This window comes from Protobothrops mucrosquamatus, unplaced genomic scaffold (genome assembly GCF_001527695.2).
Source record: "Protobothrops mucrosquamatus isolate PMUCROS unplaced genomic scaffold, P.Mucros_1.0 scaffold48, whole genome shotgun sequence".
In the NCBI taxonomy this organism is placed as follows: domain Eukaryota; kingdom Metazoa; phylum Chordata; class Lepidosauria; order Squamata; family Viperidae; genus Protobothrops; species Protobothrops mucrosquamatus.
This window is the reverse complement of record NW_015386430.1, coordinates 701,322-723,278: the sequence shown is the minus strand read 5'-3', so window position 1 is coordinate 723,278 and position 21,957 is coordinate 701,322. Positions and strand designations below refer to the sequence as shown.

Sequence of the window (21,957 nt, the reverse complement as noted above, 5' to 3'; positions counted from 1 at the left end):
GGCAGCTAATTCCAGATCTAGAGAGGTTTATTAAATTTCTCATCTATGTGACTGAGTGGTTTACAACAACATAGTGAAACAATATAAACACATTACCAAAGAGTATTGTTAAAAATAGAATCTGGAAACAGGGTATGGAAAATAATAACCAAAATGGTCCCTATGATGGTAGGAGGACATGGGCTGTGACTCCTAAGCTGGGAGAGTGGCTCAATAGATCTCAGAAACACCAGAGCTCTCTGTCCAGAAGTGCTAGGAAAAGTTAAGATATCATACAGAACCCTCCCAAATCCAACTCCCAGGCCTCTAGTAGAGGACTCAAAATTGAGAAAGACATATCACCTATAGAGATGAGGAATAGTTTTTAAAAAAATCCTATGAAACTATCTTAATTTATATTTAATAAAATCTCTTTGGTGTTCATCTTAGTTTGGCCCTATTCTCTTCAAATCCCAGAACGTATTGGCTATTAGCTGGCCATGGTGAAACCCTCACATTCTCTTTAGATATTAGGGTCTATTTTTTTTAGCAGTCAAACTTTTTTCTGGTAGTCAATTATTTTCTGAACTTACCTTAAAATCTTTCTTCTATATTACTGGCTCATGGGATTTCCCCCCCAACTTTCATTCAATATAATTCAATTCAAAGCATCACTTTGCAAGTGTTAATGAATAAATTCCATTAGCAATATAGACACCGCTAGAATTTTGTTTAGTCTTCTATTTTAATATGATTATCTAGCTCATTCTTCTATTTTAATATGATTATTCAGCAGCTGTGATGATAACACTATGAATATAAAAATAGCCATTGTACAATAGAGTTTTGAGCACTACAGCAAGGAATTTATCAAACATTTACTTCTGATTAACTGGCCCATTGTTTTTTGTTTTGCTTTCAAGTGTTAACTCTAATTCATTACTTGCATGAAGTATTCATAAATAGTAATGATTTGCAATGTTTCAAATCCAAATAAGTATTCAAGTTCAGCTGTGGGATATAAATTGATCATGCTGAATTTAATAATAAAAGGCTGTTACCTTTGGAATGCCATATTTCAGCTTATGGGCCTGTTTCTGAAGTCCTTCAAATGGCTTGAGAAGTGGCTCAATTAATAGAAAAGTGATATCTATTACACATGCATCTGGGCTTATTTTTCAGTCTTCTCCTTTCATTCATTTTTTTGTCCCAATCTTTTGGACATCTTCAAAAGAAGTATTCTGTGACACAAGAGAAACTGCCTAGACACATTAAAGACAATCATAAAAATGTGGGAAAGTGCTTTGCACATGAGTCAAATACAAATATTGTTTTTGAAAAAATATTGAGTTCTGATTCCTTTTGGTGCAGTAGAATAAGGTAATAATATAGTCTCAATTTTTTACTGTTGCATTATAATATATATTAATCATAACACAAACCTATTTAATCACAAAATAAAGTTTCATGTTTCAATCACAAAGTCCAGAAGTGGTTTCCAAGTAGAAACAAAACTAATTGTATTCTTTTCTTTTAATTGAAGCAGTCAATTTAGCCACCTCTGCTAAATTCGTCAACTTTTGCAGCCATACGTCCATTGTGGGAATCAAAGTATCCTGCCATTTTTGTGCATAGAGTGTTCTTGATGCTGTTAGCATATATAATATCAAAGTTTTAAATTTTCTGCATTATTTTTTTATATTGCATCGCTATTGGATACAGCTTCCCTGTAATTATTATTAAAATAATTTAATAGTATTATTATTTTGGTGCACTAAGGTGGAGAGGATGGGAAAAGGAGGAGAAATCCAATTAAAGCGACAAGTTAAAAACTAAACTTAAAATACATTTAAAATATCAGCTGAAACATTTTTGTTCTGTGCAATTTAACATCCAACTTTAGAATTACAATTCTAAAGAGGAATTGAGGGATGGCTGGTTTTATTTCCTATGATCTGAGAAACATTCCCTGTATGTTCTAAGAATTATTCATTGCAAACATCAATGACTGATACTCAGTTCAGTAAATGTCCAATGATCAAATAATTGCCCCAAACTAACTGATATCCTGCTTTAATGTATTATATTGTGGGTCAGCCAAGGAACTGTTTTATTCATATCTATATCTATAAAAGCATCATTCCCATTATACACATTTAAAAGCAAAATCTTATCCCTTTGCACACAAAGCAATTAGCAATCAAGTCCTGACTTTTGAAAAGGCATCAGCTGCAACATTGTACAGTAAATAAAGTTTTATTTTCTTCCAGCTCTGCAAGATTAGTGTTTCCAACAATCAAAGATCAACTTATAATACAAGTAAATAGTATCTATTTACAAATTATAGAAGTGTAAATTTATTTCTCACAAAATATAGTACAAAAGCTATATATTAATAAGTGAAGACTTGCAATCTGGATTCATTATAAGCAAAAGCTTAAAAATAGAGGTTTTTAATGAACAATAGAAGGAAAATAGTTAGCCAAATCCCTATTCAGAATGTATTGCAAAATTATTTCAGACAATATGTAATTATATGAAACAAAATCCACAATACAATAAATAGAATCATTCATTTTTGTGACAGCTCTTTTGAAGAAAAAAACTTCGATTCCTTAAACTGAAAATTGTATCCAAGTGAAGCACACAGCAATTGATGAATAATCTTTCTTAAAGGCAAAAAGTTAACCATATTCATAGTCCCAATTGTCAATCTTTCCTTCCTTGCTGTATTCCTTTCAAAGCTATTCTCCATACTTCAAAGAGCTAATTTGAGAATATGATCTGATTTCCAAGTTGTGTAATCCGTTACAAAGTGCATACGTTGCAAGTTCTTCAACATAAGGATCAAAACCAGAGCTAGAAAAGAATTGGAGAGAAAAGGGGGAAGGGGGAAGAGACAGATAAGAAATGTTATAAATTGTACGAATGCATAGCATGCAAATATTTGTAAATATACTGCTAACTAATTATAAGACAAATACAGACAAATAATCATCAGTGCCACTAATATGTCGGCAAACAATTATTTTTCAGAGTGGCAGTGGGAGTTAAGGGAGACAGCATATGAAAGGAAAAGTCACAATAAAACAGTGAAAAGGCAGCCAGACATCTTGATTTGGCAACACACAACACATTACAAGGGAGGGAGGTGTCTATTACCAGGGATGTAAGTGACATGCAGCCTATAACTGACTGTATTTTCTTTTTGTACTTTATGTCCTTCTGAAGTTTAATATGAATTGCGGCATTTGCTTTAATAACTTTTGTGTGTGCAAATGTGACAGTGCTGGTATCGGCTTCTAGTCAGTGTTGATTCTTGACAGTGTGGACAAGTTCCTGCAGTTTGTGTCCTTCATAGAGCTGAGAGAAAATGACTGGCAAGTTACCCAGTTGGCTTTATATCTAGGGCAGGACTATTACTCAAGTCTCCAAGTTTTAATCTGGTGCCTTAATCATTACAGCAAACTGGATCTCTGTATTAGCTTAAAGTTATTAATAATTTTAAAATAATAGCTTTCATGTTATAAAATAATTCCATGTATTTTTCCTACAAGTATAATCTGTTATCACTGCCCTTCTGCTTTTTGAATTGCGACTGTAAATTGCAATGGCTTCTACCGTGTTCCACCGAAAATACAACCTACCAAGAAAATAAGACCCAGATTAATTTTTGAGGTTGGGCCTAATATAAGCCCTACCTCAAAAAGTAAGCCCTACTTAAGACTCCACCCACTCTGTCCCACCGTAGGTTTTTTGGCAAACCAGATCACATACCTCTCCCCCCCACCACCTGCTGCTAGTGCCGCCGCTGCGAGGTGGCCTGAATGTTAAGAGAGCTGGAGCCTGAGGCAAGCAGAGGCTGCCTCCTTTCTATCCCTGCCCTGCACTGGGGAATCCAGCAGGCAGATGAGGGTGGGGACTGGCCGGGGCCTCAACCAGCAGCTTCTCTCTTTCACCCTCACCCTGAAGCAGCCTCTGGAGGTGGCCTGCACTGCCCTGTGGGCTTTGCCGGCTTTCTCTTCCTCTGCAGAAGGGCGGGAAAGAAAGCTGGGCATCCTGAGACATCCCACTCTGGGAGGCGACTCAGGTTTCCCTCGGTGAGGGAGGAAGCCTTTGGAAACTGCCTTTTCATTTACATTCATCATCAATATAATCCAGGTATGTCAAACTGCCAGCCCATGGGCCAGACATATCATGCAGAAGCCGCGCCCACCCCATTGCCGGCAATGGCAAAACAGTCCCGATATGTCACGTGCGATGTCATGTGACGTCGCGAGTTTGACATGTCTGTGGTAATCGATCCCTTTATTTTTCCAAAAAATGATTTGTATTTATCATGATTAGCTTCCTTGATCGCCAACAGGAAAGTGTGGTGTGAATTCTGTGCATGAGCTGGGGAAATACAGACACACGTACTCTCAAAGCTCACGCCGCTTGCTCACTCGGGGTGCACCACTGCTTTATGTGAGCGTTCAACTTTGTGGCTCAGCTAAACTCTTCAACTGCAGCAGACCACAGTTCCCATCAGCTTCTGGAAGCCTGGGCAATGGAAACCTTAGGCCAATCTCCTTGCAGCTGAAGCAATCTGGCTCGCCCGGGGTCAGGTTGGCCATTGCGAGAAGCGTCGCCTATCCCCTTTCTCCAGCTCCGCCGCACATGTGGAACGAGCCTCCCATGATGGCTAACCTGACCCTGGGTGAGCTTACAGGAAGAGGCTACGCATTGCAGGAGGACAACTGCAAAGGGCATGTGCAGATCCCTGCAGCTCCTGGAGGCTCTGAGTGCTGGTTTTGGTGCCACATCTGTGTGTGCGTCTGCCTCACTGTTTTAGGCAGCACTTCAGATCAGCTGCAGCGTGCCATGGAGAGGATGGCTGAGGTTTGGGGGATGGTCTATTCCCATTCGTAGCGTGGCCACCTTCCAATCGCCACGACGCTATTCGGGAGGGCAGTGTCAGCTTCCAATGCAGTGGCGAGAAAGGCGGAAGGCAATCTCCCCCACCAGATCAGCCTGGCCCGGGGGGGGGGGAAATGAGTGGCCCCAAAAACAGCGCTCGGAGCCTCCAAGAGCTGCAGGGATCTATGTGCGCCCTTTGCAGTCATCCTGCTGCAACGCAACAGCCTCTTCCAGGGTCAGGTTGGCTGCCGCAGGAGGCTTATCCCGCATGTGCAACAGAGCTGGAGGATGGGGATGGGCCATGCCTCTGGCGATGGCCAACCTGACCCCGGGCAAGCCGTCTTGCTTCAGCTGCAAGGAGTCTGGCCTAAGGTTTCCATCGCCCAGGCTTCCCGAAGCTGATGGGAACTGCAGCCTGCCGCAGCTTAAGAGTTTAGCTAAGCCACAAAGTTGAACGCTCACATAAAGCAGTGGTGCGCCCCAAGTGAGGAAGTGGTGTGTCAAAGTGTGTGTGTCTGTATTTCCCCGGCTCATGCACAAAATTCACACCGCGCCTTCCCATTGGCAATCAAGGAGGCTAATCGTGGTAAATACAAAACTTTTTTTTTAAAAAAAAAATAAAGGAACAGATTACAATATTGATGATGAATGTAAATGAAAAGGCAGTTTCCAAAGCCTTCCTCCCCCACAGAGGGAAACCTGAGTCACCTAATGGGGTGGGACTCCAGCCGGGTTGGGCCTTGTGGTAAAAAAAATAAGACATCCTCCAAAAATAAGCCCTAATGGATCTTTTGGACCAAAAATAAATATAAGACCCGGGCTTATTTTCGGGAAACACGGTAACTAATTAGTGCAATTTTCATTTTTAGAGCATGCTTTCTTTTGATCTTATGCTGCAGGTATGTACAAATTCCACTGGTATAAAGGAGTTAAAGTTCGTTAGGAAAGTTATTTTAGAAAACAAAAATAGTAAGAATGAAGCATGATCACTAAGGCATGAAGAAATTACTACTGTTTTAGTGAAAGAAAAGGAAAAACAAATATTATGTAACACTCACCTACGTACTAACTAAAGCACTGATTGATGATTTATTCAGAAGATACCACTGGAGGTGAAGTGAACTATAAAGCCAGAAGAACAGCTTATTGGGTTAGTGTGTTAATTGAAGCAGATGTGACTACAGAAAGAGCATATTTATTTCTAGCTATGGCTATTGGTCAAGACAAATACTATTCTTGACATTAAGCGCATTATGTCTATGTTCTGCATAACATCCAGCATACTGCTGAAGTTAATTCCAGGCAATCAAAGATACTTAATTTCAAAGGCAGTTTTGTGTAACACACCAGTGTTGCATTTAAATCTGCACAAGCTTTCTAGATAAGAATACCTAACAGTGATTTTGATCTCTCTGTTGTGCTCAACAATTCTCTGATAAGTGTGCTAATATACAAATGAGATTATAAAATAAAAGTTTTGCTTTTTCCAAATAAATAATCCCATTTTGGATTATTTCAAAATGAAATGTTGCATCCAATATTGTACTCCTAACACATTCAAATGGAAAATTAAAAAGGATGAAGACCTAAATGGTCTACAAATGTTTGGAATAGAAAGGAAATCCCAGGATTATTAGTGTGGAAGTGGGAAAACGGGCTGTAGAATAGATTGGGAAGTTGAAACATATCTATGACGAAACAGTGGCAAATGACTTCTATACAATTGTCAGATAACTTAATAGCTATGTCCACAAATGTTTTAACGGTCAATGTTTTTAATGGTCTGTTTTGTATTCTTATTTTATGATTCTGTAAGCCACCCAGAGTTGCTTGATAGTGAGATAGGGAAATTTAATAAATAAATGAATAAATAAAGTTACAGAGAATACAACTCATAGAATACTTCCTCTTTTTTAAATAGACATCAATACGTCAAGATCTGATTTCACCTCTGCAGTTGACAAACACCTATTCTTTTGTGCAAAATAAGAAAACTACATCATTCATTTCAGTTTGTTCAGTATAAAAAAATAAGAAAATATGGAAGACATGGAATTAAATATAAATTGTTCATTTAGCACAAATTTTCATAAAATTTCTTTTTCCCAATTTTACTGGATTTCTTCACATTTAGGTTGTGTAGATTTCCTCAGACTCTCTGTTTAACTGTGAGACAGGCATATCAAATACATATATGCTGATATAGACATCACATATTTTTATCATCATATTCACTAAAAATATTATACGTTAATGTCTGTTATATTTGTCACTTCTATAACAGGAAAATTCCAATACTGTCCAAATTGTTAATGTACTCCTTTATTTATGACCTATTGCTTAATGACCATTTGAAGTTACAATAGACTTTTAAAAGCTACTTATGGCCTGTCCACGAAGTTACAACTGCATCTTTTTGCCTGTCAAGTGATAATATGTTGGTTGCTTGGCAACTTACTCACATGTATACCCAGTTGCAGCATTCTGTTGTCATATGACCATGATTTGCAACAATTTTTGCCTGTTTCTGGCATTTTTTTTCTTGTTTTCCAGCAAAAAAATCTCATTGGATATGCTGGATTCACTTAACAGCATCTGTTTTCTTAATAACTGTGGTGACTCACTTTACAACTGTTGCAAAAACTATCATAAAATCATGGTCAGTTACATAGTGTGGCTGCTTGTTGATAATAACTTAAGATCAAAATTCTGGGTTCGCTATGGTAGTAAATTGAGGACTACCTGTGCTCTAAATCCTCTTATCAATCCTTACCAATGTCCGAGCATTTTCTCGTTCTAAGATCTTCTGAGTTTGATCAGGAGGAAATTTCAGCACTGAAGTTATAACCTTTGCCATTGTCTAAAACGTAAACAAAGGAAATAGTGTTCAAACACCCAAGTCTATTTCTTTATGAAATGTTATACATTAGTCTTAGTAATACTAATGGAAGCATGGTAAAAAAAAAATAGAAGCATGTATTTGTTTCTTATTCCATGATAATTTGTAATCTAATTTTTGTGTTCACATGAATCAAAGGAATGATATTTACTTATTAAGACTAAACAATTCAAACTACACATTCCATACTGAAACTCAGTGAAAAGAATTGTTGGGGGTCAAGAAGACAGAATAATTTATAGACAATGCATCTTCTCTTCTACTAAATTAAAAAAATAGAAATTTAATCAATTAAAAGATGTTCAGCCTAAATTTATGCATATATTGTTCAAAATATTCCATTCCATAATCCTGGAATTACCTCTCAAATTAGTATAGGTTTTCAGCCACATTTTGCTGGATTATGTTCAGTAATATTGTCCTATAAATGTTCATATTTATAGTGGTATATGATCTGTTATTTTATTTGTTGTACTGATTCAGTATTGCCTGACAATATAAAATATGAAGGCCTTAGATTGTAGAAATCAAAGTAGGTTGTTTTGGAAGATTGTATCAAGATTAGAGATTCTAGTTTGCATAAATTAGTATAAACATGTTTGGGGTAAAACCCAGATTACAGTATACAGGTTAAAATATATGCAGACAAATTTGTTCAACACCTGATAAACAAAATCACTCAGATTCATTCCCAGTTGGAACCTGTCTGTGGTGCAGGGCCATGTGAGATGCTTGGGGAAAGATCTTGCCCAATTATCTGGGAACTATTTGATCCTGTTGATCTATTGAAGTAGACATGACCCTCAACATTGTCAGTGCAACCACCTGTCAATTAGATCCCTTTCCCGTTTTGGTTTGTAAAAGCTGCTAGGATGGTAACTGCCAGGTGCGCTCAGGAAGTGATAAATTCTTCACTGCAGGATGAGGCATTCCTGGAATCTTTTAAGGAGGTCCTCATTTGCCCCATCCTCCAAAAACCATTGCTTGATCCCACCTGCTTGAATAATTTTCATCCATTTTTCCATCTCCCCTTTATAGAGAAGGTGCTAGAAAATTGCTTGGCAGCTCTAGAGGGTCCTGGATGAAACGGATTATGTGAACCCTTCCAGTCAGGAGTTATGAGACAGAGGCAGCATTAGGTTCATTTGTTGATGCTGAAAGCAGGATAGAAATAGTGCAACTATCCTTGCCCACTTTGCCCTGTCAGCAGCCTTTGATATCATTGACCATGATATCCTTTTGGACCAGCTACAGAATCTGGGGCTAGGGAACGAGAGATCCACCCACGATTACTCCTTTGTAGCATGCTGCAGGGCTTCGTACTTTCTCCATTCTTTTTTAACAGAAGAGATGGACAGCAAGTAAATCAAATAAACAAATAAATATTGTCAAAGACAGCAGAGTTATAGCATGTGATATAAGCACATCTAAGGCTTTTTGTCTATTAAAAGTATTAGCCTTAAGTAATCAAAACCATGTTGGGTGAAGGAAAGTCTAAGAGTCCACTTAGTAATGAATCTGGCAAATAAAAAATTGTAATTTGGAATGTAAGGGAAAGGATATAAGAATAAAACAAGTATAGTGTTTTGGCACATTTCTTTAATTGAGTTCTCTTTATTTGATTTTAGGCCTTTGTGTAGAGAACAGATCATTGTTATATAGAAATATTAAAAATTCACAAACTTTTAAACTTAAGGTAATCTGATGTGGAGTGGACTTGATAAAATCAAGTGTGTTATTGAACATATAGGTCAAATGATGGATGACATGACTAAAGTAAATGACACAATGCATGATCTTTGTACATTTGTCAAATGCATGTTAACTTTCATCATAAAATGGTAATGGAAGGAACTATTGGAAATGAAGAACACTTACCAAGAAATAACTCAATTTAGAGAAATATAGCTGTCAAGATTTTTGAAATTAATACTAAAAGTCTACCAACTGTACACTTTTGCTTTACTTAGGAAGAATATAGTTTCTTGCTATTTTAATTGTTGATTCTTTTAACCATGAAAGCAAAGTTAGCATGGTCAATTCTACATGCAACAAACACACAATAGCTCTCCTTATACCCCACAAGTTATTCTCCAAATGGTGTCTTAGGAAAGAAAGCCCAGTATTCTTTCTCTTGTCCGTGTTAATCAGGAATGGCCATGCCAGTTTTAATCAGGGTCTAGGTGAAGAAATAGATTGGAAACACCCCACAGCATATGAATTCTATTAATATAGAGCTCCTGTGGCAAAGTACTCACTGGTCCAAGAAACCTATCCTGAATAAAAGTGTATTTCCTAAAACAAGTATGTACAGAAGCTTAAGTATGATGATAGGCTTTATACCTTTTTCTTTCTTCAATGGGCACATCTTTTGAAGCTATTCTTAAATGAGGGCAGTTTTACTTTAAACATAGTAATAAAAATATCCCTTGATTATTAGGATATGTTCTTCCTGGGGCTGCCCTTAAGCATTGATTCAAAGTTATGGCTACTATAACAATGAAGCCATGGTTTATAGCTTCCGTTCAAGGTATCTGCATAGAGGCTGGGGTGAGGAATGATCACACATATCTGATGACATTGCACAAATACAGTAACTTGTATACTTCTTACCTCATGCAAATGCTGTGGTTTATTTTGTATAAATAATTTACATATAAGTATGTAATTGTAGCATTTGTGTGATGTCACCTTCTATGTCAGTTTGATATCACTGTAGTTTCTTGCAAATGCCACTGCACTGAAACTACTGCCTCACTTGATGGAATTGCAATGACTACTAATTTCTACTAGGCCAGGTTTAAGATTCTGCTATCTTAACTGCTTAGTTTTACAGCTTTTATAAGTTTTATATAGTAATTAGAAGAAAAATAACAGCTCTCAAAAGAAATCAGCATGGCTGCATAAAGAACTCTCTGATAAATTGAAAGATAAAAAGGAAAAGTATAAAAAGTGGAAAGAGGGGCAGATAACTAAGGCAAAATATCAGCAAATAGCCTGAGCCTGCAAACATGAAGTGAGGAAAGCTAAGGCTCAAAATGAATTAAGGCTTGCGACCAAATAACAAAAAAACAAAAACCTTCTTTCAACATGTAAAAAACAAGAAAAAAGTGAAGAAAATGATTGGCCCATTAGTGGGAGAAAGTGGCAAAAAGATGACAAGCAACAGGGAAAAAGCAGAACTATTTAACTCATTTTTTGCATTTGTTTTTATTTATTTTATTTATTTTATTTTATTAAACTTATATGCCGCACACAAAGGGAAAAAACAGACCAACCTATCAAAACTAGTGCCATAAGAAACAGAATAGAAACACAAGATAGGCAAAAAAATGGTAGGTGAGCACCTATCCAGCCTAGACGAGTTCAAATCACCAGGATTACACTCCACGGTTCTTAAGGAACTGGCAGGTGTGATCTCAGAACCACTGAACTATGTTTTTCAAAGATCCTGGAGCACTGGGGAACTACCAGAAAACTGGAAAAGAGCTGATGTAGTTCCCATCTTCAAAAAAAGGGAAAAAATGGATCCAGGAAATTACAGACCTATCAGCCTGACCTCAATACCTGAGAAGATTCTGGAAAAAATAATCAAACAACGAATCAGCGAACACCTAGAGGCAAACAAGGTCATTATTAAAAGCCAACATGGGTTTGTCAAAAACAGATCATGCCAGACAAATCTTATTGCATTCTTTGACCAAGTGACAAAATTAGTGGATCAGAGGATGCTGTGGATATAATTTACTTGGACTTCAGTAAGGCATTCGATAAAGTAGACCACAATCTACTACTTGACAAGACAGAAAAATGTGGGTTAGACAGTATCACCAACAGATGGATTCGTAGCTGGCTGACCGACCGTACTCAGCATGTGGTCCTCAATGGAACTGAATCCACATGGAGGGAAGTGTGTAGTGGGGTGCCCCAGGGCTCTGTTCTAGGCCCAGTGCTCTTCAGCATCTTCATCAACGATTTAGACGAGGGGATAGATGGGGAACTCATCAAATTTGCAGACGACACCAAGCTGGCAGGAATAGCCAACACTCCAGAAGACAGGCTTAAGATACAGAAGGATCTGGACAGACTTGAACATTGGGCGCTATCCAACAAAATGAAATTCAATGGTGAAAAAAGTAAGGTTCTACATTTAGGCAAGAAAAACCAAATGTACAGGTATAGTATAGAGGATAACTTGCTCAATAGTAGTAACTGTGAGAGGGATCTCGGAGTCCTAGTGGACAATCACTTAAATATGAGCCAGCAGTGTGCTGCAGCTGCCAAAAATGCCAACACAGTGCTAGGCTGCATTAACAGAGGAATAGAATCAAGATCACGTGAAGTATTAATATCACTTTACAATGCCTTGGTAAGGCCACACTTGGAATACTGCATCCAGTTTTGGTCACCACGATGTAAAAAAGATGTTGAGATTCTAGAAAGAGTACAAAGAAGAGCAACAAAAATTATTAGGGGACTGGAGGCTAAAACATATAAGGAACAGTTGCTGGAATTAGGTATGTCTAGTTTAATGAAGAGAAGGACGAGGGGGGACATGACAGCAGTGTTCCAATATCTCAGAGGCTGCCACAAAGAAGAGGGAGTCAAGCTATTTTCCAAAGCGCCTGAAGACAGGACAAGAAGCAACAGATGGAAACTAATCAAGGAGAGAAGCAACCTAGAACTAAGGAGAAACTTCCTGACAATTAGAACAATTAATAAGTGGAACAACCTGCCTCCAGAAGCGGTGAACTCTCCAACACTGGAAGTTTTTAAGAAGAGACTGGACAGCCATTTGTCCAAAATGGTATAGGGTTTCCTGCCTGAGCAGGGGGTTGGATTAGATGACCTCCAAGGGACCTTCCAACTTTATTTTTATTATTTTTATTATTATTATGGATCATCGCAGAGTCAGCCAGATGTTCAGACTGGATTTGGCATTTTGTCTACCTATCGAGTCCTTACCAAGGACCTGGGATAGGCAGATGTGGATGTTTGATGGTATTACAGATATCATCGCAGGATGGAAGCAGTTCCTAGTAAGGCTGCCTTTTGCAATTGACTAATGGCGAATTTGTCAATGCCAATGGTGTTCAAGTGGTGCTCCAGTTGTTTTGGGATTGCACCCAAGGCGCCTATTACTATTGGTACTACCCTTGCTTACTTTTGCCACAGTCCTTCTATATCTATTTGTAGGTCATTGTATTTTGTGATCTTCTCCAGTTCTTTCTTGTCTATTCTGCTGTTTCCAGGCACTGCCACGTCCACTATCCAGACTTTTTTTAGTAGTAGTAGTAGTAGTAGTAGTAGTAGTAGTAGTAGTAGTAGTATATAATGTTGTAGACTGCTTAAATAAATAATTTTGTCAAAAGCTGCCAGAAACCATTGGGTAGACCAGACATGTCAAACACAAGGCCAGGGGGCCGGATGCGGCCCGCAAAGTGGTTTCATGTGGCCCGCGAAGCCATCCTAGAAACAGTGAGGGAACGGCCCTGCTGCCTTGGCCCTGGCCCAGGCCAGCCGGGAGCCAATGTACAATTTTGTGATGGCCATCTATGCTGAAACGCATTCAGTCTTAGCTCCACAAGGCCATCTAGAAACAACGAGGAACCAGCCTTTGCTGTGTTGGCCCCACCCTCTGGGTGCATGCTGGGGAGGTGTCACCCTTTGTGAGGAATGAAGAAATGGACCATGCCTTGGTGCTTGCCCCGGTCCCACCCCCTTCTGCCAGAGACCTTCAGATCTGTCCCACTCCTGCCCAGGCCTCCACAGGCACCCTTGACGCAAACAATGTAGTGCTGGCCATGCCCACCCAGTAGGCCATGCCCACTCCATCCACGCCCACCCAGTAGGCCGCACACATCCTGGCCACACCCACCCGGCCCCCCGAGGGCAACCACAATGCTGATGCGGCCCTCAATGAAATTGAGTTTGACACCCCTAGGGTAGACCATTTATCTCCTTCCTAAGGCTTGTTTGAAAGTTCAATCTGCCCATCATTCTTCCTCTGTTCAAGTATGTCATTTCTGGCCTCCTCTTCTGATGGCATCATAATATTGCAACCATTCTCAGAAGTATTGGCATCATCACTCAGGAGCTCTTAAATATGAAGAATACCTTTGTTTCACGGCCCATCATATATTCGAAAACCACCTTCCTCAAGTATTCAAACTCAGTTGGTTCACCAAAAAGAGAAACATCTGAATGGCAAAGATTCCCATCTGCATAGAAAAAAAGTGGGAGTTTATACCGATCTCTGTTACTGCAAGCTTATTGAAAAATTATAGAAATTACTTTAGTAATTTTTTTTACAAAATATTTTGAATTTGTACTTTTGAATCCAGGAAGACTCTAATTTACTACCTTTATCCATCATAAGCATCCACAGAATATTTCAATCTTGGCATAAAGCACTTTTTTTACTTTATTAACAGGTAGATTCTAAACATTTATACCTATACACTCTTTGCACTTAGCACACATTTCAAGTAATTATAGAAGAGCTTACTTCAAATATTTGAGGAATGTTAAAATAAAACATCTTCCTTAGATATAAGGTCTATATCAGGCCTAAAAGTTTGGGGGACAGCAAACAAAACAGGTTCTTCTTCATAAATTAACTTCTAACTTCTGCTGTATAAAATTAGGGGAGCAGGCAGACTCCCCATACAAGCTTTCTACGTCTATTCTTTGCCATGCTACCACAAAAACAAATTTATTATTCATGCTTTTTAACAGAGATTGCTTGAAAACAGCCACATTTCAATTTTATCTAATCTCGTAACTGCAAGAATTATATTATGAAATGTTGTCTAGTAGTTAAATATATTATTTCTGATACTGCTCTAATGCTTTTATATAACTAGGCTCTCACTTTATCAGGCATGTTCATATTACATTAATTACATTAATTTTAAATTAATATGTTAATTTTTCAAGAAAGATAAAATTGAAGTCATAATTTAATATTAAAGCACAAGTACACATTTAATAACATGAGATCTGTAATATTAAAATTTGTATTAATTTCCTTTATTTGAGTGCATGAAATTTAAATGGCAGAAAACATTCCCTTATATAACCCAGTGTTAGTAAGGAGCAAGATGTCCAGCCTTTGACCACTCCTTTGTGGGTGCCAAAGGGCACAATACTTTCTCTGCTCCTTTTTAACATATACATGAAATTGCTGGGTGAGATTATCTGATACCCTGAGATAAGATATGATCTGTATTCTGATGACATACAGCTTTACATCTCCATCTCTGGTGATCCAAGCGATGCTGTGACTGCCCTTTCTTAGTGCCTGGAGGCTGTAAGGGTCTGGGTGGGGGATAACAAGCTTCAGTTGAACCCTGACAAGATGGAATGGCTGTGGGTGCAAAGGATCTCTGGATCTGGTGGTTTATCATCATTATTTCAGAATGAGGTTGCATTACCCCAGATAGATCTTGGGGCCTTCTTGAAGACCAGATGGTAGTCATGGCTAGGAGGACCTTTGCAGAACTTCACATTATGTACCAATGCTCTTACCTTGGATCCTGAGGCCCTGTACATGGTCACTCATGCCCCAGTTATCTCTTGGCGGGATTACTGCAACATGCTCTACATAAGGCAACCTTGGAAGAATATATGGAAGCTGCAGCTGGTGCAGAATGCACCATTACTGCACGAGCTGCACTACTTACCAGTTTGCTTCCGGATCCAATTCAAAATGTTAAGACATTACCTTTAAAGCCATACATGGCATAGGTCCAGGGACAAGTCTGCCTCACTCATGTAGCAGAAGAGGCTTACTACAGATCTCATCTGCTAAGGAATTGAAGCAGATGGATCAAAGAAAAGACCCTTTTCTGCTGTAGTCCTATTCCTACAGAATATTCTTCCACAGGAGGTAATAACTGCCCCCTCCATTTGGCCTTCTCGAAGGGTATAAAAACGTGGCTTTGCTGGTTGGCCTGGACCCAGATGAGGGCACTTCCCATTGGACGCCCCATCCGTCTTTTGGTTCTTGAAGGTGTGGGTTTAGTGTAGTTTTTAATAGTATGTTTACATAAATGTGTTAGTAACAATCCCAGTATTTTCTCAAACAAGGAATGTACATACATTAACTACATACAAAATATTAATGCAAGTAGGTTTCTGCTCTTAAAGAGATCAGATTTCTATGTATATTTACAGACCTCACAAATCTATGACAACATAACTATTTGCAATATTTCTACAATTTTTTTAAACTACTAAATGTAAGTTACTAAGTTTCTTTAGTATCTTTTGGTATATACATATTTTGGGGATTCTATAAAAAAAACCTACTGTAAAATTACTGGCAAAAAGGCAAAATAAATGTGTATTCTTATTACAAATGCTTAAATGGCTTTCTGCTATTGAAACAGAAAATCTATATATAAATTACCTGTTTCATAAACAATCTACTATTTTAACAATTAATATTCCAATCATTTATTCTCAGTTTAATTTCCATATAATCGTGCACAGAATTTCAATCTGAATTACGCTTCCAAATATTTCCTTAAATTTTATATTCTATTTTTCAGTGTCAAGACAATTACTCACCTCTATAAGGTGTTTTAACTGTTGTGACATATACAGCCTTCTCATAATTTTTCAACTTATCTTGTAGTATGTGAATCTAAAAATAGAGTGAGTCAGGAAGTACAATAATCATTAACCAAGATTAATGATCTTGGTTTAGAATAAGAATGATAAGTTATGGAATGCTGGAAACCTTAAAAACAACCACAGCAGTATTCCTAATGTTAAAATAGTGGATATTAAAAATATACATTATCCATGCCTTTCAAATCTGCTATAATGCCAATTGCATTACTTGTGCTAATTTATACTAGCAAAGGTGGAAGCATTACTTCATCAAAGTTGGTTGCACATATTTAATTAAAAGCAGTGAACTGTAATTTTGAAAAAGAAAAAAAAAAGAATAGTATCCTTTCTTCACAAGTAGAATTTATATTCCAAACATGAAAATTTGTGATCTGAACTTGATTTTAATGGAGTTAGTAACTAGAATTTGAAAGCTGCAGAGGAAAGCAACAGAAAGGGGAGGGGGTAAGAAAATCATCAGCATTATGTAGCATTTGATCAAACTTTCAAATTATCGTTACAAACGTGTATGAATTTTAGAGCTAAAACTAAATTTATCCCTTTTCTCCCAAAAGTAGTTTCTTACCTGTTCTCTGAACTCCTGTTCTTTCAATTTTGAATCATTAACAAGTGTTGTCTTTTGGGCTAGCTGAGCCTGAAATACAATACAGACACACTCTTTAGGAAAACATGCACATGAAAATTTTAACAGCAAAATTTAATCTTCTTGTTATTTATTACTATTGTAAGCATTAGAGGAAAATGCTTAACTGACTTGCTACATTAAAAAGGAATAATAATAATAATAATAATAATAATAATAATAATAATAATAATAATAATAATAATAATAATAATAATAATAAGTTGGAAGGGACCTTGGAGGTCATCTGGTCCAACCCCCTGCTCAGGCAGGAAACCCTATACCATTTCAGACAAATGGCCATCCAGTCTCTTCTTACCTGAAGTTCTGCTATTTTTTCCTAGGGAGGACCAAAAGACAAAATTTATTAAACATTTTTTTCTGTTTAATACAACAAACAATATTGCACAAATATCTTGCACCCACATTTATGCCATTTCTTTCATAAAGTGGTTAGTATTTGATATCTTATGTCAAGAACATATAGAAAAGCAATACTAATAATGTATGGTCCCATGCTTTTAGCAGTTTTACTTCTGAAAAATCATTTATGTAAAATTATGAACCCAGCATATAGCGGAGACCAACACTTTGATGCTTTTTCATTGTATAAACTGCAGTTCCACTGCATACCCAATTCCAAATTTTATAATATAAATTAACTATAATTTCATCTGCAATTTCTTGCTAAAGAATATTTCATCTGCAATTTCTTGCTAAAATCTAAAAAATATTTGTGGCACATCTGAAAATTAACTTTCTCTCATATCTATAAAATATATAAAAACCTGTTAAAAACTTGCAAGATTTTCTTGTAATGATATAAGTGGTCAGGATACAAAATCTGACTTCCGTATTGTCTCAGAAAAAACACAATGCTATAATAATGAAGGAGTAGTAGATACTGTTTTTTTATACTTCTTCTTAGCATAAATTTATTTTGTAATAGATGAAGCTGTAGTTTAATGGATGAAGCTGTTTATTATTATTTGGAAGTACAAGAATGAGGGAGTGTTAATATCCATAGTTAAAGTTAGTACCCATAAAATCAATTGGATTTAAGATTTGAGTAACTGTTCCTATTAATATAAAGGGAAACTAAATTAAATAACTTAATCTTCTTCAAACTCTAGCATACAACACTAATCTTCTTCAAACTTCCTGCATATAACACTAGGCAACTAAAGATAATTCTGTTTCTGAGATATTGAAACAATAAAGAAAAACTATTTTGCTAAAAATTGACAATTAAATTAATTTAACAAAATTAGTTAACAATAATGATTGAACAGAAAAAAGAACCCTGTAACTTGCACTGATTCAAAATAGAAGTGAAGCTCCTGACCTGTTTTACTATCACTATGCCAAGGATGACAAATAATAGATATGACTAGAGTTAAATGAGGCAGTGTCAATACTGTTTGATTTCAATACATGTAATATAACTGCTATGTCAGCATTGGCTGCCAGTGTACTTCTAGATGCAATTCAAGGTGCTGGTTATCACCTTTAAAGTCCTTCATAGACTGGGGCTAGAATGCCCAAGGGAGCATCTCTTTCCAGTTGTTTCCACCTATCCAACTCAATCTGCCAGGTTGGGTGTGTTACAGGTCTCTCAGCCAAAAAATATTGGCTGGCAGTGACTAGGAGATGTGCCTTCTCTGTAGCATCTGCCTTCTGGAACATTCGTCGTCAGACGTCAGGATGACCTGGCCTTTCATAAGGCCATGAATTTGGTTGCGTGCCCAGACATGGACACCTGAGTGTGCTAAGGGCCCCATTTCTTGGTTATATTAATATCCATGGTAATAGTTCTACTCAGCAACTATATATATTTATTTTGTATTCTTTTAATTCTTTTCAATTTGTTTTTGCATTTTTATGACACCCAGAGTCACTTGCTGAGATGGCAAATATAGCAATCAAACCAACCAACCAATCAACCAACAAAAAAATTATAATGAGCAAACTGTGATGAACGAGACTGCAATAAAACCAAATATAAAAATATAAAGCAAAATTAGGAACCCCAATATGTTTACCAACTTACTTCATCACCATTCCAACTTTCTTCATATGCCAATCTTTTTTTGTGGTCTTCTTTTAACTGCACCAGCTGTTCCTCCAATTTATTTACTTTTTTGGTCATTTCCTCTTCTCTGGCCTTCAGAATAAATATTAATGAATCCATCATGTATATCTTGTTACAATACAGTATAGTGAAATTTGGCTTCCAATCAGCTTCAATATTAAATGTTCTATTGATTTGTTATTGTTTTAACAGAAGTTTATTGTATTTTTAATATCTTATCATTTAAATACTATTTCAAATTTTAGAAAATCTTTGATGAACACATTTAAAAAGCCATTTAAAAAATCTATATTCTACACCAAGAATTCATATTCTACACCAGGACTAACTTTCATTTATCATTTATTAAAATGAATACTAGGCATACTATGATTTGAATTACTATGTCATTAGCTTAAATCAATAAAATATGTTATTTATTTATCTTATTTATGCATCCGCAATTTAGCAATATTGTTGAATATCACTAAAGCTAAATTTAGAGCAAATGAAAGAATGCACACTGCAGTGGCTTTTCGGATATAACATTTTTCATTCTAGTGAAATGCCATTATGTCAAGAATTTCATAGTGTAGAAAGTTATGAAAGAGCTATAAAAGAAAGGTAGAAGTACAAACATATTACACACATGCACATACAAACGTATACAAACATACACAGAGGGATAAAAAAATTCATTTGTCATTCCTATGAAGTTTAATTCGAAAACTTCCATTTCACATTAATCAAAAGCATGATTCTTGGAAGGTACTGTAATATAGTGTAGTGCAGTGCAGTACAGTATAAAGTAAAACAAAAATGCTCTCTCTCAACCCAACTCACCTCCCAGGGTATTTGTTGTGTGCAAAATAGGAGGAGGAAAATATGTTGAATATGTTTGCTGTCTCGAATTATTTATAAAAATAATAAAGGCAGGATTAAAAAAACTAATCAAAGTTTAAATAATGTCATAAAAACAAGAGATACTTTAAAGCAGGCATGTCAAACTCGCGACGTCATGTGACGTCGCGCGACGTATCAGAGCTTTTTCTCCATTGCCGGCAATGAGGTGGGCGCGGTTTTGGGATGACGCATCCGGCCCATGGGCCAGCAGTTTGACACCCCTGCTTTAAAGGTATTTTGGCTTCAAAACACACATAATAATGTGTTAAAACAAAAATGTTTTGTCAAACATACAATTGTCAAAATGAAGGAAGAATAGTACTTGGTTATGGTATTATCTAATTTATATTCAATAAACTGATTTAATGTAATGTGAAACAAAAAATGGACCAGTAAGGCTAAAAGCTAAAACATTTGCAAAACTATATAGAACATATCATATTCTCTCAACTTTACATTATTAAATCCAATGTAGCAGTGATTCCAATAATTCGTGTAGTCATAGGTACTGAATTTTGGCAATCACATTGCAAATATTCAATTAAGCTACAAATATATACTGCATTCTTATAGTTATGCACACGAGCAACAGTACAGAAATATATTTTCTTAATCTGTTTAAGAGAGCATTATTTAAGTTCTTGTTCCTTTTCTGGAAGATATGGCCTTAACTTCTCTAAGGAGGTAGGAATTTATCTTTCAGTCTTTATTGGATATAATCTGTTATTTCTGTTGATATAATTGATGCAGTACTAAGTGAATTCACAGCTATACCTCAAAGCTATATCCAAAAGAAAGCATTTTGCTTTTTTGCAAACCAAGTGCTGTCTGCTTTCAACAGTATATCTCACATGATACCATAGTTGGATTTTAAAGTTTGCTGAACCAAACTTCCACTATAGGCCTATTGTTTCTGAGCAAGACTGCTATTTGTGAGCCACACTGTCTTCCTAATTCCACTCAAAACTTTTAAAGCCTTAAAGCATTTGGTTACCAAGTCATTTCCTCCCCTCTAAATCTGCAGATATCAAAATCATCTTTCTCTTCAAAGAAATAGTATACTATTAATATCTAATCAGGGGCATGAGTTTACTTTCATTGGTCATTATTGACCAATATCTTTACTTAGTATTGCATTTAAAAATTGCTTTCTACAATTTTGTCACAAAGGTTGAAAGTAATATTCAGGATTTTACTCATGAAGATCTATGTGGGGTTTGAATATTCTGGAATGTTTGGAGCCAAAGAATGAAAACTAAACTGTATTGGTATTCTTAAATGCAGAGAAATCCTTCGACAATTTGAACTGGATTATTTTTTTTAAGAATTCTGGAACATATGAAACTTTGAGTTAAATTTATTAAATGTGTAAAATCTATTTTTACTCTGAGAGAGAACAAATTGTTAATGAAGAACTAATTACAACCTTGTGAGATTCAAAAAGAGACAAGGCAAGGATTGTCTCCAATATTGTCTCCATATTTATTTATTTTGGTTATTGAGATATTGAAATAAAGATATAAATCAAGATCAGAAAATCAAAGAAGGGAAGATTGAACAAGAATCTTAAAAAGCAATTACAGATGACGTGTTAATTTTAGAAAACCCACTAGAGGGAGCAGGAGCATTAATGGGAAATTTATATACCGTACATTATCAGATTTCAAAATAAATAAACAAAAGACAAAGATGTTACAAAAATATGCAAACAAAACATCAAAGAGAATTGATGGAAAAAGTGGTTTTAAGACTGATAAAAAATTAAAATAATTGGGTATTATTATCGCAAATATGAACTGTATTTTATTTGAAAATGATTATGTTAAAACATGGGCCAAACTTAAGAAAGACATGTTAAGATTGGTGAATTTAAAACTATAATTGTTGGGAAAAATTTCTATGATGAAAATGAATGTTTTGCCAAGAATGATGTTTTTATTTCAG

General features: G+C 36.3%; 1 protein-coding gene across 4 annotated transcripts in view; it reads right to left on the bottom strand.

Annotated features, from left to right (window-relative positions):
* Positions 1–2,229: 2,229 nt before the first annotated feature.
* The window catches only part of GOLGA4 (golgin A4), a 76,061-nt gene continuing 56,333 nt past the window's right edge, over positions 2,230–21,957 (bottom strand). For 2 of the 4 annotated variants that reach the window (XM_015811739.1, XM_015811741.1), the window contains 8 exons: positions 19,090–19,203; positions 17,359–17,379; positions 16,983–17,051; positions 16,352–16,427; positions 13,895–13,998; positions 7,652–7,738; positions 5,937–6,000; positions 2,230–2,838 (listed from right to left, as the gene is read on the bottom strand). In XM_015811739.1, the coding sequence (XP_015667225.1) occupies positions 5,968–6,000; positions 7,652–7,738; positions 13,895–13,998; positions 16,352–16,427; positions 16,983–17,051; positions 17,359–17,379; positions 19,090–19,203 (504 nt within the window). In that variant the 3' untranslated portion in view covers positions 2,230–2,838; positions 5,937–5,967. The remainder of the gene's footprint in view (positions 2,839–5,936; positions 6,001–7,651; positions 7,739–13,894; positions 13,999–16,351; positions 16,428–16,982; positions 17,052–17,358; positions 17,380–19,089; positions 19,204–21,957) is intronic. The other 2 variants (XM_015811740.1, XR_001548800.1) reach the window with 2 other exon arrangements.